Genomic DNA, 18,721 nt, shown 5'->3' with positions numbered 1-18,721 from the left:
AAAGAAACAATTACTAACTGTCTTGTAACAATTACATCAAACAGTTCTGGTGTTAGATTCAGCCCTAGCACTAGTTAGTTTTACCTGTGTTTGAAGCTTTATCATATCTGCTTCCATTTTTAAGTTTGATTCATTCAGCTCCTTAATCTCATCATCCAAATGATTGATCTCCTCGTCATTTTCAGCTCCTATAGGAAACAAAGGCTTGCTATTTACTGACATAGAATATACCTATAGATGGCGCAAACAGTCTATTGAAAGGATGTGTTACTGGCGCTCATTTGTTACGCATGGCTTGAGTACTGTGAACTGCATTATTAGCCTTAATTTCATTTATGCTTGTGGGAAAGGTCCCTCAATGTGCATCTGTTAATTTCCTACAAATCACAGGAATGTTTATTCTTTGCTAGGTCTAGGAGGATGGCCCAAATCTCTCCCCCTATCCCAGTCCACTAATATTTACCCCCAAAAAGAAATTTTAAAAAATTTGTATGAAAGCCAAAATAATAAGCAATATTTTGTTCTTTCTTCAGTGTCCAGACTGAAATAGAGATCTAAATTTCCCAGTACACCCTGTCATCGTTGTTTACCAATTCTGAGTCTTTACACTCATCATATCAATATAAAGCTCTGATCAACCAAGAAGTTCAAGGAAAGAGAAAACTCCTGGATTGGAATCTACACCCTGACTGTACCAACAACCTTTTTTTCAATTGTATCTTCAAATTCCTCTGTTCCATTATCTCCCTTTATTTTGTTGATCCACATCATGATCTGGAGGAAGATGTAGATGGTCTGATCAGCAAGTTTGCTGATGACACTAAGATTGGTGGAGTAGCCAATAGTGAAGGGGACTGTCAGAAATTACAGCAGAATATAGATAGACTGGAGAGTTGGGCAGATAACTGGTAGATGGAGTTCAATCGAGACAAATGCGAGGTGATGCATTTTGGAAGATCAAATTCAAGGGCGAACTATACAGTAAATGGAAAAGTCCTAGGGAAAATTGATGAACAGAGATCTGGGTGTTCAGGTCCATTGTTCCCTGAAGGTGACAAAGCAGGTCAATAGGGTGGTCAAGAAGGCATATGGCATGCTTTCCTTCATTGGGCGGGGTATTGAGTACAAGAGTTGGCAGGTCATGTTGCAGTTGTATAGGACTTTGGTTCGGCCACATTTGGAGTACTGTGTACAGTTCTGGTTGCCACATTACCAAAAGGATGTGGATGCTTTGGAGACGGTGCAGAGGAGGTTCACCAGGATGTTGCCTAGTATGGAGGGTGCTAGCTATGAAGAGAGGTTGAATAGATTAGGATTATTTTCATTAGAAAGACGGAGATTGAGGGGGGACCTGATTGAGGTCTACAAAATCATGGGGGTATAGACAGGGTGGATAGCAAAAAGCTTTTTCCCAGAGTGGGGGACTCAATTACTAGGGGCCATGAGTTCAAAGTGAGAAGAGGAAAGTTTAAGGGAGATATGCGTGGAAAGTTCTTTACACAGAGGGTGGTGGGTGGAACGCGTTGCCAGCAGAGGTGGTAGATGCAGACACGTTAGCGTCTTTTAAGATATGTTTTGACAGGTACATGGATGGGCAGGGAGCAAATGGACACAGACCGTTAGAAAATAGATGACAGGTTAGACAGAGGATCTTGCTCGGTGCAGGCTTGGAGGGCCGAAGGGCCTGTTCCTGTGCTGTAGGTTTCTTTGTTTCTTTGCATCATTGACAAATCTTTTAAGTTACTCTCCTAGCATTTCTTTCTTTGACTACCAAATTGTTTTTATTCTTTGGGAAATTTTCCTATGTTTAAATTGTTACTTAAATGCAAGTCATTGTTGTAATATCACATCCACCTTAAGGTAATCTTGAGGTTCAATGGAGTATCTCTGCCTCTGGGTCAGAAGCTTTGCGTTTGAGTTCCGTACTTATTGGACAAGGAAGATGGACTCATAATGTGGCCAAGCAGTTTCGTACGATAGAATGAACTTTGGAGCCTCTCCAATCACTACTATTACTACAATATGCAAGTCTTATTATATGTTGCCACAGTAACTTGAAATCCCTGAGTGAACTGTAACAAATTATCACCCAATTGTGTTATTGGTGTGAGAAGGAAAACAGAGGAGATGATAACGGCGAAATGTTGCATTTTGGTACAACAAACAAACAATTAATAATTATAACCGTAATTATACAATTAATGGTAGGGCCTTGGGTAGTGTTGTAGAACAGAAGGGCCTACGGGTTCAGGCACATAATTCTTTGAAGTTTGTATCATCTGTAGAGGGGGTGGTTAGAATCACATTTAGCCTGATTGACTTCATTGCTCAGTCCTTTGAGAATAGGAGTTTGGATGTCATGTTGGAGTTGTACAGGTCATTAGTGAGGCTTTTTCTGGAATATTGTGTCCAGTTCTGGTCACTCAGTTATAGGAAGGATATTATTAAGCTGGAAAGGGTTCAGAAGAGATTTACCAGGATGCTTCCAGATATGAATGGTTTGAGATATGAACAAAGGCTGGATAGGCTGGGATTATTTTCACTGGAGCATAGGAGATTGAGAACTAACTTCATAGAAGTTTATAAAATAATGAGAGACATAGATAGAGTTAATAGCAGTTGTCTTTTTCTTAGGATGGGAAATTTCAAGACTAGGGGGCACATTTTTAAGCTGAGAAGAGACAGATTTAAAAAAGACATTGGGGCAATTTTATTTACATAGAGGGTGGCTCACATGTGGAAAGAACCTCCTGAGGAAGTGGTGGACACGGGTACGATTACAATGTTCAAAAGATATTTGTTAGGTACATGAATAAGCAAGGTTTGGAGGGATATGGGCCAGGACCAGGTAGACAGGACTAGTTTAGTTTGGGATTAAGTTTGGTATGGTTGAGTTGGACCAAAGGGTCTGTTTCTGTGTCTTGTGACTCTATGATGACGACTGGTAGAACAGAATTAAAAGAGTTAAGGACTGGAATTAGATTTGTATGGAATTAGATTTGTATTTTTGAGATCGGTTTAGAAAAAAAAAATAATGAATTTAAAGCAGAAAATGGTAAAATTGATTTTATAAGAAAACAAACATCAAATCCTGACACTGGAAAATATAGACAATTTAAGCAGAGAAGAGTTGATAAACGAAGGGTCTAGATTAGAATGGCATACAGGGCGTGAACCTGAGATAATGTGGTGTTTCTCCTTGACCTAAACAAACACTTTTGATATTTTCCTCATCAACCTATTCATAGATGTTATTACACTCCTCCAGATCATGGAACACTTAAACCCAAGCCTATTGGCCCACAAAAGTGCTCATTAATTGAATGCAAGCTCCATGAGTTGCCATGGTACGATTTGAATCGGCGTCCCCAGAGCATTAGCCTGGTCACTGGATCGCAAGTCCAGGACCATCACTACTGCACCTCTTCTTCTCTACCTGATCATGCTTTACAATGGGCATTTGTTCTTACCTCTACTTGCCCTGAGCTTGATGGTCATCAATTCATCACCTGACAGTTTGCCTTTCTTCAGTGCGAAGGAAGCTCGGGGACAGCCTGACAAACTGGAAACACAAAAATGTAATGAAAAATAAACAATCTGCACTTTAAAGAAACAAATTCAGTTAAGTGGAACTGCCGAAGAAGCTGGACAAATGGAAATTCACACACTGAGTACTGCACTGCAGATAAGCAAGCACATTTGAATGAAGCAGTATTAGAATCAAGGGACTTTCATCTGTGGGGTCAATAATTTCAACCACAAATCAATTTAGAGTCACTTAAACTTAAATAATTACCATTTATAGAAGAAAAAGTGATTGGTTGATGCACTATTGCTGATTTGAGAGATACATTAACCCATTTACTTTAGGAAAAATGAACAGAAGAATGTCATAGAAATACCCTATGACACTAAAACATGAAATAAGTATGTTTGCGATCTATATATGAACAAATTAGACATGTTTAAAATTGGGTAACATTATCCAGGCTGCAACTTGACTTTAGACGTAATTACTACGTAACCATCTTTATTTCTTCATTCGTGAAATGTGAACATTGTTGCTGAAATCAGCAACTTTTGCCCATCTGTAATTTGTCTTGAAAAATTGGTGGAATGTCCTCATCATGTTTATTGTTTGATTGTCCACCTCTAATCAGAACTAAAGCTAAAGTCACCATAGTACCAGAGGATCGCAAAGTTGCTCTCATTACACAGTGGTGAATTTAACCTGATGGTCACCACACTTCAGGCAAGGGGTGGGGTTGAGAAGGCAGGACCTTCGTGAAGGCCTTAGACAGAATGGGTATTGAACATGTGCTGTTGTCTTCACACTGTATTGTAAACAAGTGTCCAGCCAACCTGAGATACTGGACAGCATGGTGGCTCAGTGATTAGCACTGCTGCCTTGCCACAGTGCAGACCCCAGTTTGTTTCTACCCTTGTGTGGGGTTTGTAGATGCTCTCCATGTCTGCATGGGTTTTCTCCAGCAGCTCCAGCTTCTTCCTACAGTCCAAAGATGTAAGGTGGATTGGCCATGCTAAATTGCCCATTGTGTCTAACATTGTGCAGATTAGGTGGCTTAGCCATGCTAAATACAGGGTGATGGAGTGGGTCTGTCAGATGCTTTTCAGAGGGTCAGTATTGATTCGATGGGCTGAATGGCTTGATTGCACACTGTAGGGATTCTATTATAAATGACTCAGAGGGTTTGTTTATTTTCTCTTTTTAAAGTCTCTGGCCTTATCTGATGAAGCATTGCCACATTTGTATATTCCTTTCACATTCTGGTAATCATTAACCTCAGAGTACAACAGGACCTTGATCAGATGGGTGAATGGGCTGAGAATTGGCAGATGGAATTTAATTTAAATAAATGTGAGGTGCTGCATTTTGGAAGGGCAAATCAGGGCAGGATTTATACACTTAATGGTATAGTCCTGGGGAGTGTTGCCGACCAAAGAGACCTTGGGTGCACGTTCAATGTTCTTTGAAAGCAGAGTTGCACTTAGGCAGGGCAGTGAAAGGATCTAAGGAGCAACTTTTCCATGCACAGGGTTGTATGTGTATGGAATGAGCAACAAGAGGAGGTGGTGGGGGCTGCTACAATAACAACAACAACATTTAAGGGGCATCTGGATGCTATATAAATTGGAAAGGTTTAGAGGGATATGGGCCAAATGATATGGTATGTTTGACTTAATTGTTCAGTGCATTAAGTATAGGAGTTGGGAGGCCATGTTGCGGTTGCACAGGATGTTGGTTCGGCCACTTTTGGAAAGCTGCGACAAATTCTGGTCTCCCTGCTACAGGATAGGTGTTGCGAAACTTGAAAGGGTTCAGAAAAGATTTACAAGGATGTTGCCATGTTTGGAGGATTTGAGCTACAGAGAGGGATTGCATAGGCTGGGACTATTTTCCCTGGAGCATCGGATGCTGAGGGGTGACATTATAGAAGTTTATAAAATCATAAGGGGCATAACAGGCAAATAGTCCCCAGGTCCAGAACTAGAGGGTGTAGATTTAAGGTGACAAGGGAAAGATTTAAAAAGGATCTAAGGAGCAACTTTTCCATGCACAGGGTTGTATGTGTATGGAATGAGCAACAAGAGGAGGTGGTGGGGGCTGCCACAATAACAACAACATTATTTAAGGGGCATCTGGATGCTATATAAATAGGAAAGGTTTAGAGGGATATGGGCCAAATGATAGCAAATGATGTGTAATATCTGGTCAGCATGGATGAGTTAGATGACAGGTCTGTTTCCATGCTGTCCACCTCTATGTCATGACTCCATGACATTACTCATATTTGCTGCCCTGCTTCACCACTTTGTTGTTTTCCTTTTCTTCGCTATCTCTCCTTAATTGACTCCTTGCCGTTAATACTCAGAACTAGGCTTGGTAGGACTGCAGCAATTGATTTGCTCCTAGGGTTACGCAATCACCTTAGGCTTGTCTACTTCATGATGCTTCTTTTGCTTGTTGTCATACTGAGTCATAACTTCACCAGGGCAGTACCCCATGTTTTTTGGTATGCTTCGTGCGGCTTCTGATGTACTTTTTCACATTTCCCATCGCATAAAATGGGTTCCTTTGTTTGATGAGAATGGTTCAGGGATATTCCAGGCCGTAAAGTTATAGATCATTGTAAATATAATATTAACAAGCAGGAAAACTGATAGTCTTGACCTGAAACATCAACTTTCCTGCTCCTCTGATGCTGCCTGGTCTGCTGTGTTCCTCCAGCGCCACACTGTGTTACCTCTGACTCCAACACTGGCAGTTCTTACTGTCTCTGAAGGATGACTGGGGCCTAATCCTGACTATTGAAGAGTATTTGACATAACAGAATGACAGTAAGTTAGGAAAAGTTGGCAAGATAGTTCTATTTATTAAAGATGGCATTAGCTCAGTACTGACAGATGGCCCCAACTTGAAAGATGAAAATGTAGAATCTGTTTGAGTAGAGGTAAGAGGTCACTTGTAGGAGTAGCTTATTAGCCAGTTAACAGTAGATTAATTGTAAGATAGGATATATATGAAGAACAAAATTTGCGAAAAGTACAGCAATGACTGTTAGCAACTTGCATCTATATATAGATTGGGAGAACCAGATTGGCAAAGGTAGCTGCAAAAATGCATTTATTGAGCATCCTGAGGACAATTTCTCACAGCATTACCTTCCAGAGCCAAACAAGGAACAGGTTATTCTAGATCTCTTACAGTGGCAGAGCTTTACATAGCTACTCAAATACTTAGATTTATCCCAGTCAGAAAAGAAAAAAAAAGGGACTTTGAAAAAGGTGCATCATCCATGGCTAAATAAGAAATTTAAGGATAATATTGCATTGAAGTAAACACAATACGAGGTTAAAATGTCAGTGGTAAGTCAAAAGATTGGGCAGGTTTTTTTTAAGAACCAGAAAATAATGACTAAAAAGATAATAAAGAGGCAGAGGCAAAGCATGAGAGAGAGAGAGAGAGAAAGAGAGAGAGAGAACTAGTCGGCAAAACAAAAACAGCAAATGTTTCTACAATTGGTGAAAATAGGAAAAGGGTAACAAAGCTAGTTTTCCTCTGTGAGTGAGCCTGGGAAATTGAAAACAAAGAAATGGCAATGGCTTTGTACAGGAATTTTGTGCTTGTCTTCATGATAGGAGACCTAGGAAACTTCCCAAAAATACCTGAAAATCAAGAGATGATTGGGAGTGATGACCTTAAACAATCAACATCATCAGGGAAATGCTGCTTGGAAAATTATTGAATCTAAAAGCTGATATGTCCGCAGGGGTGGATGACCTGCATTCTGGGCCCTTAAAAGAAGCCATGGCACATTCATTAGATGCATTGATTATAATGTTACAATTGCCTTAAATTCTTAAGGTCCCCAGTTGATTAAAAAAAAGGGAGGCAGAAAACAGGCAACTATGGACCAGTTGACCTAACATTATCACAAGGCAATGGTTTAGAATTGGATACTTAAAAATTATAATGAGGTCAGGCACAGCCAACATAATTTTGAGATAGGGAAATTATGTTTAAATTCGAGTTAAGGGGGATCAGTTGGAAGACGTGGTATCGAGCCTGCAGATCCCAACACTAGAGAGCATACAACAGGACAGATGTATAATATTTGTGAAAATTATGTTTCTGGGAGGACCTTTGATGGGATTTTACATTGTTTTCCTGTGTAAAGACAAATTGTGTAAAATGTATTTAATGTTTAAATCTAGTATTGTGTATGCGTATTATGTACTGTACGTTGTGATTTTCTCTAATCCAGCCTTTTTTCCCTTTCAGAAATCAATGCATTGTCTCTCAAAGGGGGAAATGTATGTGTTGGGGCTAGGTAATTTGGGGAGTTGGCTTTTGGGCCTTGATGATTTTTGCTCACCCAGAGTGATACTCTAGGGCACACAGTACTGAAGTGCAGACATGTAGCATCAAGCAAAAATCTCCGTCATCTGAAATACCGGACAAAACCTAGACTTTTTCCACCATCTAAAATATCAGACAAAACTCTGAACTTTTCAAAACTTTTAAAAGGTAAATGGAAGCTGGAATGAGTTCTGTGCAAAATACACAAACACAACTCAAGGTCATTGGGGTCATTTAAGAGACTGCTGGACATGTATATGGTCACAGAAATTTGAGGGTGCATACATGAGGATCAATGGTCGGCACAACATTGTGGGCTGAAGGGCCTGTTCTGTGCTGTACTGTTCTATGTTCTATGTTCTATGTTCTAACTGAAATGGCTGTCTGGAACCATTATTCAATATGGAAATTCAATTTACACATCTAATAGGACAATCAACTAAAACTTACTTTTACACTTCGAGCTGCCCTGCACAGACAGTATGCTGACAGTATACAGAGAGTAGACAGCGCCTGCAGAATTACTGAACTTTCAACCTCAATCAAAACCCTTTCATATTTACTGTAACCACTGGAAAGCCAATTTACTTCAGAAGAAATATCAAGAATAATTGCCAGCCACAATCTCACTACATGGAGCCTTTTTCAATAATAGGTTTCTGCACCAACAGCTTACCCACTCTTCCAGCCTCAACAAGCAGCTTCAGAACCAAAAACCGCCGAGGCTGAACTGAGAACCAAGAATAGGAAGCCAGACAAAGAGCCTCATTGGCACAAAAGATGTCAGAGAGGGAGACTCCAACCAGAGCTTCCAGAACATGAATGATTAGGCACAGCCTGTTCCAAACCAACAGAATCAACGGCATGAACCTTAGCAATTGAGTGCACTTTAATCAAGCTTCCTACTCTTGGAGTTCCATGCACTATCACCACCCACTTTCCCCTCCCTGCCAGCTAGGTTAGAACTTTGGGGTATCAGGAATTTCAGCTCACCAATGAGGAAAACATAGTTTTAAAGTTTCTGTAATGTTGGTTTTAGGTTTCTAGCTGTGTTTAATCTAGCCAATTATGTCCATAACAGTATTACGGTCTTCTGCAGAGTTGATTGCGTCAATTTCCTGGTCTATTGCATTTACCTGAATTTTTTAAGTTATGGTTACCTTTCATATTCTAAATAAATATAGAGATACCTCTGCTCTGAAATACCTGTCGACAGCCTTCTTAATTTCACAGACCCTAAATAAGTCCAGTGTCTAGAACCAGGAATCTGTGGTGATTTGAACCACTTAAAAATCAGGAAATAATTGATTGCAAACCAGAACCCTATAGGTCTTATTGAAACATCTAAGATCTTGTGAGCAGTGAAATGGGTGGATTCCTGAAGGATGTTTCCTTTTGCAGGGGTGGCTAAAACTAGCATACATAGTTTGAGATTAAGAGGTCTCACTTTTAAGACAGAGATGAGGAGGTTTTTTTTCTATCAGAGGGTTGTTAGGGTGGAAATTTCTTCACCAGGAGGTAGTGGAAGCTGGGTCTTTACATTTATTTAAAGCTGAGTGAGATGGATTTTTGATAGGGAATCAAACGTTATGTGTGCATGCAAGAAAGTAAAGTAGAAACCACATAGATTTCAACCATGATCTTATTGAATGATGGACCAGACTCGCTGTGGCAAATTGCATCCTCTTGATTCTATGTTGCTATATAACATAACGCAGAGTATCCTCAGTATAAAGATGTATCTTTGAAGAAACAAACGTTGTTCAGTCATCATACTTACTAAACACCATTGATAACTGTATCTGTGACAAGTAGACTTGTGAAGATGAGCTCAAGTAAGATTCTTTCTCATAAATATGGGAAGTGTTGGAAAAACAAGAAGGATGAGAATTTAATTAGAATCCGCATGAGGTGAGTCATTGCTGAAGACAGCTACTGAAGATGGGGACATGGCTGTGAAAGCAAGCTTTGGCAAATGTCTTATTGTAGTAGGGAAATGGAATGAAATTAAAGTAAACAACATGAAACAGACATATGGAGAGCCATTAGAGGAGCAGAATTTCTTCAAGGTAGATATTCTGAAAGAGAAGTGAATTAATCACTAAAATTAAAGCAAATGCTGCAAAAATACCATTGACTTGAAAGTGCTGGGAAATTTCAGCAGATCTGGCAGCAATTGCAGAGAGCAAAACAGAGATTAATATTTAAAAATAGTTCCAACTGTCTCCGATACACCTCATCCACCTGAGGTGCTCTCTCTGGTCTCTTACCTCCTCCTTCCAATGACAACTGTCAGCGAGACATCAGAAACATGAATTTCTCTAGTCTACTTCTGCATCTTAACCTATTTCCCTCTGAACTTGCCGTGGTCTAACTCTGATTTAGTTATCAAACTTGCTGATAAAGATAGTTCTGCTAGTATCTGGTATTTACAAATGCTGAGTGCCAACCCTCAGATACTTCATCGTATCTCCCCTGGACCACAATCCCACCACTGGACATCAAACCATTGTTGTGAGGATGGTCACTGACATCATCATCTCTGGAGATCTTGCCTTCATAGTTTCACACCTTTCAATCCTGAATAATCCACTTCTACCTTCTTCCCAGAATGCACAATCAGGGCTGCCCTAGCATCTTGTTTCTGTCCCACAGAATTTGACACTAGAACAAAAGAACGAAGAACAAAACAGCACAGGAACAGGCCCTTCAGCCCTCCAAGCCTGTGCCGATACATCTTGCCCTTCCATGCTAAAACTGTCTTCACTTACAGGATCCATATCCCTCCAGTCCCTTCTATTCATGTGTTCATCCAGGTGTTTCTTGGATGCTGCTATTGCATCTGTTTCCATCACCTCTGGCAGCATATTCCAGGCACTCACCATCCTTTGTATGAAAAACTTGCCTTGCACATCTCTTTTAATCTCCCCTGTGTTCCCTGTGTTTTTTACCCCTCCACCCTGGAAAAATGCCTCACATTTTACATTTAATCCATGCCCATTCACAATGTTATAAACTTCTATCAGGTCACCCCTCAACTTCCTGCGTTCCAGGAAAAACAACCCTAGTCTATCTAACCTTTCTTCATAACTAAAATCCCTCATACCAGGCAACATCCTGGTAAACATTTTCTGTACCGTGCCCAAAGCATCAATATCATTCTGTTAGTGTGGTGACTAGAACTGTAAGCAATATTCCAAGTTTGGCCTAACTAAAGTTCTATAAGGCTGCGGCGTAGCTTGCCAATTCTAACACTCAGTGCACCTTCCAATGAAAGCAAGGATGCCATGGGCTTTTTTTTACTACCTTATCTACCTGTGCTACCACCTTCAGTGATCTGTGAACCTGCACACCCAGATCCATCTGCATATCAATATTTGTAAAGGTTCTGCTATTCACTGTACAATTTCAACTTGTACTTGACCTTCCAAAGTGTATCACCTCACATTTGTTTGGAATAAACTCCTTCTGTTATTTTTCTGCCCAAGCGTCCAACTATCTATATCCTGCTGTATCCTTTGACAATATTATTCACTATCTGCAACTCCACCAATCTCTACATTGCCCGCAAACTTACAAATTAGGCCCGCCACATTTTCCTCCAAATTATTTATAGAGAGTATGAACAGCAGAAGTCTCAGCACTGATCCCTGTGGGACACCACTAGTCACAACGCTTTATTCCAAAAAGCATCCTTCCACCATTACCTGCTGTCTACTATGACTAAACGTTCAGTATCCATCCTGCCAGTTCACCCTGATACTGCATAACTTCACCTTTAGTACCAGTCTGTCTTGAAGGACCTTATCAAAGACTTTACTGAAATTTATGTAACAAACATTAACCGTTTTTCCCTTATCAATCATCTTTGCCACCTCCTCAAAAAACTCAATCTAGTTAGTGAGGCACAACCTCCCCAGCATAAAACTAGGCTGTCTATTGCTAATAAGTCCATTTGCTTCTAAATGCCTATACGTCTTGTCCCTGAGAATCTTTTTCAATAATTTCCTGACCACCGTAATTTCCTGGATTATCTCTGGCACCCTTCTTAAACATTGGGGCAAAATTGGCTATGCTCCAGTTCTCTGGGACCTCAGCTGTGGCCAACGCGGATGCAAAGATGTCTGTTAATGCTCCAGCAATTTTTTCTTTTGTCCCCCCCTCAATATTCTGGGATAGATCCCATCAGGACCTCAGATGTTAACTACTTTAATACTTTTTTGAGTTGCATAACACGTCTTGGCTTAGAAACTCAATATTCCCTTCCCTGAGATTATCCTCCACCAATTCCTTGTCTTTGGTGTATAGCAACACAAGTATTCATTTTGGACTTGTTCCACACATGTATTCCCTCCTTTGTCCTTGAGTTGGCCAACCCTTTCCCTGGCTACTATCTTGCTTTTTATATATGTATAAAAAGCCTTGGGATTCTCCCTAATCCTGTTTGCTAATGACTTTCCCGCCTCTAATTCCTTGTTAAAGTTCTTTCCTATTTTCCTAACATACTTCACGCGCTTTGTTAGTTCCCATCCTCCTAGGCCTTATGCATGTTTCCTTATTCTTTTTGACCAAGGTCATAAAATCCCCAATCATCCAAGATTCATGTAACCTGCCAAGCCTGCCCTTCATTCTTGCAGGGACATGCCACTCCTGAACTCTGACCAACCGCAGTTTGAAAAACTCCCATGTCTGATGTGGATTTACTTTCAAACAGCTGCCTCCAATCAAAATTCTTGAGTTCTTGCCTAATTTTGTTGTAGTTTGCCTTCCCAAGTAAACAGATTCATCCAAGGACTCCTGTTATCCCTATCTTAAAACTCAGAGTATTATGGTCACTATTCCCAAAATGCGCCGCCACTGAAACTTTACCCACTTGACCAGGCTCATTTCCCAATACCAGGATAAGTATAAGCCTTACCCTAGTTGGATTGCTTATGTATTGTATCAACAAACCCTCCAGAATGGTCCTTACAAATTCTGCCTCATGCAAGCCCCAAACATGAACTGAGTTCCAGTCGACGTAAGGGAAGTTAAAATCAACCAGAACAGCAACCCTCCTGTTTTTACATCGTGCCAAAATCTGTGTACATACTCTCTCCTCTATCTCCTGCTGGCTGTTCAGAGGTCTGTAGTATACTCCCTGCATTATGATTTCACCCTTCCTATTCCTGAATTCTACTAATATTGCGTCACTGCATGAGTCCTCTGATGTGTCCTTCCTTAGTACAGACGTGATGTACTCCTTTACCAGTAATGCAACTCTCCCACCCCTTTTACATCCCTTACTGTCACATCTGAAACATCTAAATCCTGGGATATTCAGTTGCAATCCTGTCCCTCTTTCAACCAAGTCTTCATAGTCATAACAATGTCATAGTTCTAAGTATTAACCAAAGCTCTAAGTTCGTATAGCTTGCTTATGTACTTGTCACATTGAAACATAAGCATTTCAGATACCTCCCTTCCTCTTTTCAGCAGCATTTCCCTGCCTATTCTTGTTCTAAGTCATATTTGCCTTGGTTTCCACCTCTCCCTCAATTTCTGTATCTACTGCCCTGTTCCTCTGGTTCTCATCACTCTGCCACCCTAGTTTAAACCTGCCCCAAATACTCTAGCAAAAACACTCTCAGAACATCAGTCTGGGTCCTGCCTAGGTATCACCCATCCAGTCTGCACAGGTCCCAGCTCCCCTAGAACTGGTCCCAATGCCCCACAAATTTGAAACCCTCCTCCTCACGCCATCTTTTCGGCCATGCATTCATTCAAAAAATCCCGTTATTTGTACTCTGATTAGCTCATGGTAGTGGTCATAATCCTGAAAATAACTACCTTTGAGGTTCTACATTTCTACTTTCTTCCTTGTTCTCTATATTGTGCTTTTAGGACCTCATCCCTTTTTCTAACCTATGTCATTAGTACCAATGTGTACCATGGCTGTGACATTTTTGCTCCCCCTGTCCTATCTCCATTTGTGATTATTCTGTCACCCTATGTCATTTTAACAATGTCCTGTTTCCTGGCCCTAACCACTTTCTCTTTGGAACGGTGGATCAGTGGTTAGTTCTGCTGCCTCAGTACCAGGGGTCTGGGTTCAATTTCAATCCTGGGTGAATGTCTATGTGGAGTTTGCATGTTTTCCCTGCATCTGTGTGGGCATCCGCTGGGTGCCAGAGTTTCCTCCCCCAATACAAAGATGTGCAGGCTATGTGAATTAGCCATGGTAAATGCAGGGTTGGGGAATAGGGAGAGTGGCTGGGTCTGGGTTGTGTGCTCTTTGGAGGATTGATGCAGACTCAAAGGGCCCATTGGCCTCTTTCTACATAGTAGGAATTCTATGATTTTATTTTGAATATGTAATTCCTATACACCTCTATACCCCATCAGGGCAGCCTAAGGACTCTCCACTTCCTCTTTGAACATGGTTTTAAACAGTTCCCATCCATCACCAACTGCCTCTGCCTGCTGAGGTCATTCTCATCTTCAACAAACCTTGAGTTCAACAACCTCAAACCATGAACTCTGTCTTCCATTTTGATATTGTTATTCCCACTTCCTTGAGCTGGAAAAAAACACTTCCTTGCCTTCTCAACTACTATTACCATTCCCTTTGCCTTATGTTCTACAAAATCTTTGATCTTTAATTTCCCTTACGTCTTACTCATTCAGAGCATGTGGGTGTCACAATTCGCCCTTGAGAAGTTGGTGGTGAGCTGCCTTCTTGAACCACTGCGGTCCATGTGCTGTAATAACAACATAATGCCATTAGGGAGGGAATCCAGGATTTTTGTCTAGCAACTGTGAAGGAATAGTGATATATTTCCAAGCCTGGGTGGTTACTGGCTCGGAAGGAAACTTTCAGGTGCAGTTTACCCATATGTAATATCCTTGCCTTTCTCAATAATTGTGGTTGTGGGTTTGGAAGGTGTTGTGGAAGGAGTTTTGGAGAATTTCTGTAGTGGATCTTGTAGGTGGTGCATACCGTTACTACTGAGCATCTGGGGTGGATGGGGTGAATGTTTGTTGATGTTGTGCCAATCAAGCAGGATGCTTTGTCCTAAATGATGTCCAGGTTGTTAAATGTTGTTGGCATTTGGTCACAGACTAACTCAGCATCTGAGAGTTATAGATGGTGCTAACATTGTGTAACCATCAGTGATCATGACTTTATGATGCAAGGAAAGTTATTGGTGAAATAGCTAAAGATAGTTGAGCCTAAGACACTTCCTTCATCTTTTCAGGATGCCACATTCTGTTTCATTTGTCCCTCTATGATTTTCGATAGCACAAACCCTGTGACTTGTCAATTTGTCTTCAGCTCCAGGAGTCATTGGACTTTAAATGCTAACTCTGTTTCTATTCACTGATGTAGCCACATATAGTAAGTTTCTCTAGCACCTTCTGCTATTGCTTCAGTTCTCTAGCATCCATAGAATCTTCTTTTGAGTTGAGTTATTTCTCACATATATGGCATGATGGCTCAGTGGTTATCACTGCTGCCTCATAGTGCCAGGAACCCAGGTTGATTCCACTCTTGGGCGACCTTCTGAGTGGAGTTTGCACATTCTTCCTGTGTCCATGTGGGTTTCCTCCTAGTACCCCAGTTACCTCCCACAGTCCAAAGATGTGTAGGTTAGATGGGCTGGCTATGCTAAATTGCTCACAGTTTTCAGGATGGGAAATGCAGGGATAATGTCGGCGTGGGTCTGGGTAAGATGTTCTTTGGAGGATTGGTATGGACTTGATGGGCTGAATGGCCTACTTCCACACCGTATGGATTCTGTGATTCATCACCTGCCAGAGGTTTGGTCTAGCTCTTCAGGGCTTAGCCAGATCTATCAGTTGTGTTTCTAAAGAGGTATTGTTCATGATTTACAATACTTGCTGCTTTCAATTATGTTCAATATGGATTACTACTTCATCAGTTGAGGTAGGGTGGTGAAAGGTTTCCTGGTTTATGTGATGACATATGTATTCATTGGGTTCAAAGTTAAAATTAAACACTTCCAGGAATATCACTCCTGTATACAGAAGTACTGCCAGTTAATTATCCTTCTGATTATTAACATTTTCTCTTGTTGTTATGGGGTATATTTTGCAACCAATAATTGCTCAAATGTCAATGATACAATCCGTCATTCTGCAGCTAACTTGAGCAGCTCTGTAGGAGTTGATTATCCAGGTTCAATTTATCCGAAAGGGGGCTACATGTTCCAGAAGACATTTGATGTAAATGAGTTATTACATGGGTTTCAGAAGTGCTGAAAGATATTAATCTGTGTTTTAAGTGCTCGCAATAAGAAAGTTTTTCCTATTCCAGGTCATAACAGTCCCTCTTTGTCTCTTGTCTTATAGCAGCTTTTACCTTTATTCTAATTCTGACTCACCTTGTGAATATGAAACAAATATAATTCATTTCTTAAATAATTTTAATTTGCAAATGTATTACGATTTTCCAAACAAAATACATTTTATACAAGTAAATGAAAATGGAAGAAATTAATCTGCATTGAAGTATAAAGTACAATGCTAAACAGATCTTGCATTCTGATTTTACTAAGTACAAATGTGACGACAAAATACATGCACTTTTATTGCAGGATTAACAGCAAGACTGTTCTCATACTTACCTTCTATGAGTGACAAAGCTGCCATTAATGTGGCCAGATCCATCGCAGCCTGGTGTAGGGCAGGATGTAACTTCTGTTTTGCTAGATTTCCAAGGGAATTGGGATCCATTCAGAGAGGCTTCCTTTTGTCTCTTTGCAGCTAAAGGGCAACCTGATGCACTGCGATGTGATGAGTACTTCCCAGATATGTGACCCTGCCCATCACAACCTATCACTGGGCACCTTCGAGAAAAAGAAAAATTCACTATAAATCACCTTATCTATAGATCTTTGTTTAAGGCCCCATGCAGAAAATTGTGTCAACTTACAACCAAAGAATCATAAAATGGCTGCAGCACTAAAGAAGGCTAGTAGGATTGAGATACCCATGCTGCCTCTCAGCAAGGGCAGACAGCTAGTCCTATATCCCAGCCCTATTTCCACAACCCTGAAAATTGTATCTCTTTCAATACTTTTCTAGTTCCTTTTTGAAAGCCCTAATCTACCATCACAACAACCTTAGCCAGTTTCTCATCCCACCATTGATTCTTTTGCCACTCACCCTATTTTTTTTATTCATTATGGGCTGTGGGATTTGCAGGCTAGGCCAACATTTGTTGCCCAACCATAATTGTGCAAAGGGATATCAAGAGTCTTGCTGTGGATCTGGAATCATATGTAGCCCAGACCAGATAGGATAACAGATTTCTTTCTCTAAAATGACATTAGTGAACCAAGTGGGTCTTTCCAACAATTGACAATGGATTCATGGTCATCATTAGGCTCTTACTTCCAGATTTTTACTGAATTCAAATTCCATCATCTGCCATGGCAGGATTTGAATCCAGGTTCCCAGAGCATTACGTGGGTCTCTGGAATAACATTCCAGCAACAATACCACTAGGCTGATCACCTCCCCTTCTAGGCTGATCACTTCATTGGCTCCACTGTCATTAAATTATCATAGAACATAGAACATAGAACACAGAACATTACAGCACAGTACAGGCCCTTCGGCCCTTGAGGTTGTGCCGACCTGTCATACCGATCTCAAGCCCATCTAACCTATACTATTCCATGTACATCCATATGCTTATCCAATGACGACTTAAATGTACCTAAAGTTGGCGAATCTACTACTGTTGCAGGCAAAGCGTTCCATTCTCTTACTACTCTCTGAGTAAAGAAACTACCTCTGACATCTGTCTTATATCTTTCACCCCTCAATTTAAAGCTATGCCACCCTTGCTCGCCGTCACCATCCTAGGAAAAAGGCTCTCCCTATCCACCCTATCTAACTCTCTGATTATTTTATATGTTTCAATTAAGTCACCTCTCAACCTTCTTCTCTCTAATGAAAACAGCCTCAAGTCCCTCAGCCTTTCCTCGTAAGACCTTCCCTCCATACCAGGCAACATCCTAGTAAGTCTCCTCTGCGCCCTTTCCAAAGCTTCTACATCCTCCTTATAATACGGTGACCAGAACTGTACACAATACTCCAAGTGTGGCTGCACCAGAGTTTTGTACAGCTTCACCATAACCTCTTGGTTCCGGAACTTGATCCCTCTATTTATAAAAGCTAAAACACTGTGTGCCTTCTTAACAGCCCTGTCAACCTGGGTGACAACTTTCAAGGATCTGTGTACATGGACACCAAGGTCTCTCTGCTCACCTACTCTACTAAGAATCTTACCATTAGCCCTGTACTTTGCCTTCTGGTTACTCCTACCAAAGTGGATCACCTCACACTTGTCTGCATTAAACTCCATTTGCCACCTCTTAGCCCAGCTCTGCAGCTTATCTATGTCTATCTGCAACCTACAGCATCCTTCGTCACTATCCACAACTCCACCGACCTTAGTGTCGTCTGCAAATTTACTAACCCATCCTTCTACGCCCTCATCCAGGTCATTTATAAAAATGACAAACAGCAGTGGACCCAACACCGACCCTTGCAGTACTCCACTAGTAACTGGTCTCCAGGATGAACATTTCTCATCAACGACCACCCTCTGTCTTCTTTCAGCAAGCCAATTTCCGATCCAAACTGCTATATCTCCCACAATTCCATTCCTCTGCATTTTGTACAATAGCCTATTGTGGGAAACCTTATCGAATGCCTGGCTGAAATCCATATACACCACATCAACCGGTTTACTCTCATCTACCTGTTTGGTCACCTTCTCAAAGAACTCAATAAGGTTTGTGAGGCACGACCTTCCCTTCACAAAAC

General features: G+C 40.9%; 1 protein-coding gene across 9 annotated transcripts in view; it reads right to left on the bottom strand.

Moving 5' to 3' along the window:
• Window positions 1–18,721, bottom strand: part of st18 (ST18 C2H2C-type zinc finger transcription factor) — a 343,587-nt gene that overhangs the window by 15,078 nt on the left and 309,788 nt on the right. For all 9 annotated transcript variants that reach the window (XM_048529874.2, XM_059646059.1, XM_048529869.2 and 6 more), the window contains 3 exons: window positions 16,510–16,731; window positions 3,471–3,562; window positions 85–188 (listed from right to left, as the gene is read on the bottom strand). In XM_048529874.2, coding sequence (XP_048385831.1) covers window positions 85–188; window positions 3,471–3,562; window positions 16,510–16,731 — 418 coding nt within the window. The remainder of the gene's footprint in view (window positions 1–84; window positions 189–3,470; window positions 3,563–16,509; window positions 16,732–18,721) is intronic.

The sequence above is a fragment of the Stegostoma tigrinum genome, chromosome 5 (assembly GCF_030684315.1).
Source record: "Stegostoma tigrinum isolate sSteTig4 chromosome 5, sSteTig4.hap1, whole genome shotgun sequence".
NCBI lineage: Eukaryota > Metazoa > Chordata > Chondrichthyes > Orectolobiformes > Stegostomatidae > Stegostoma > Stegostoma tigrinum.
The sequence above is the reverse complement of the archived record's forward strand: the minus strand, read 5'-3'. Positions and strand labels throughout refer to the sequence as shown.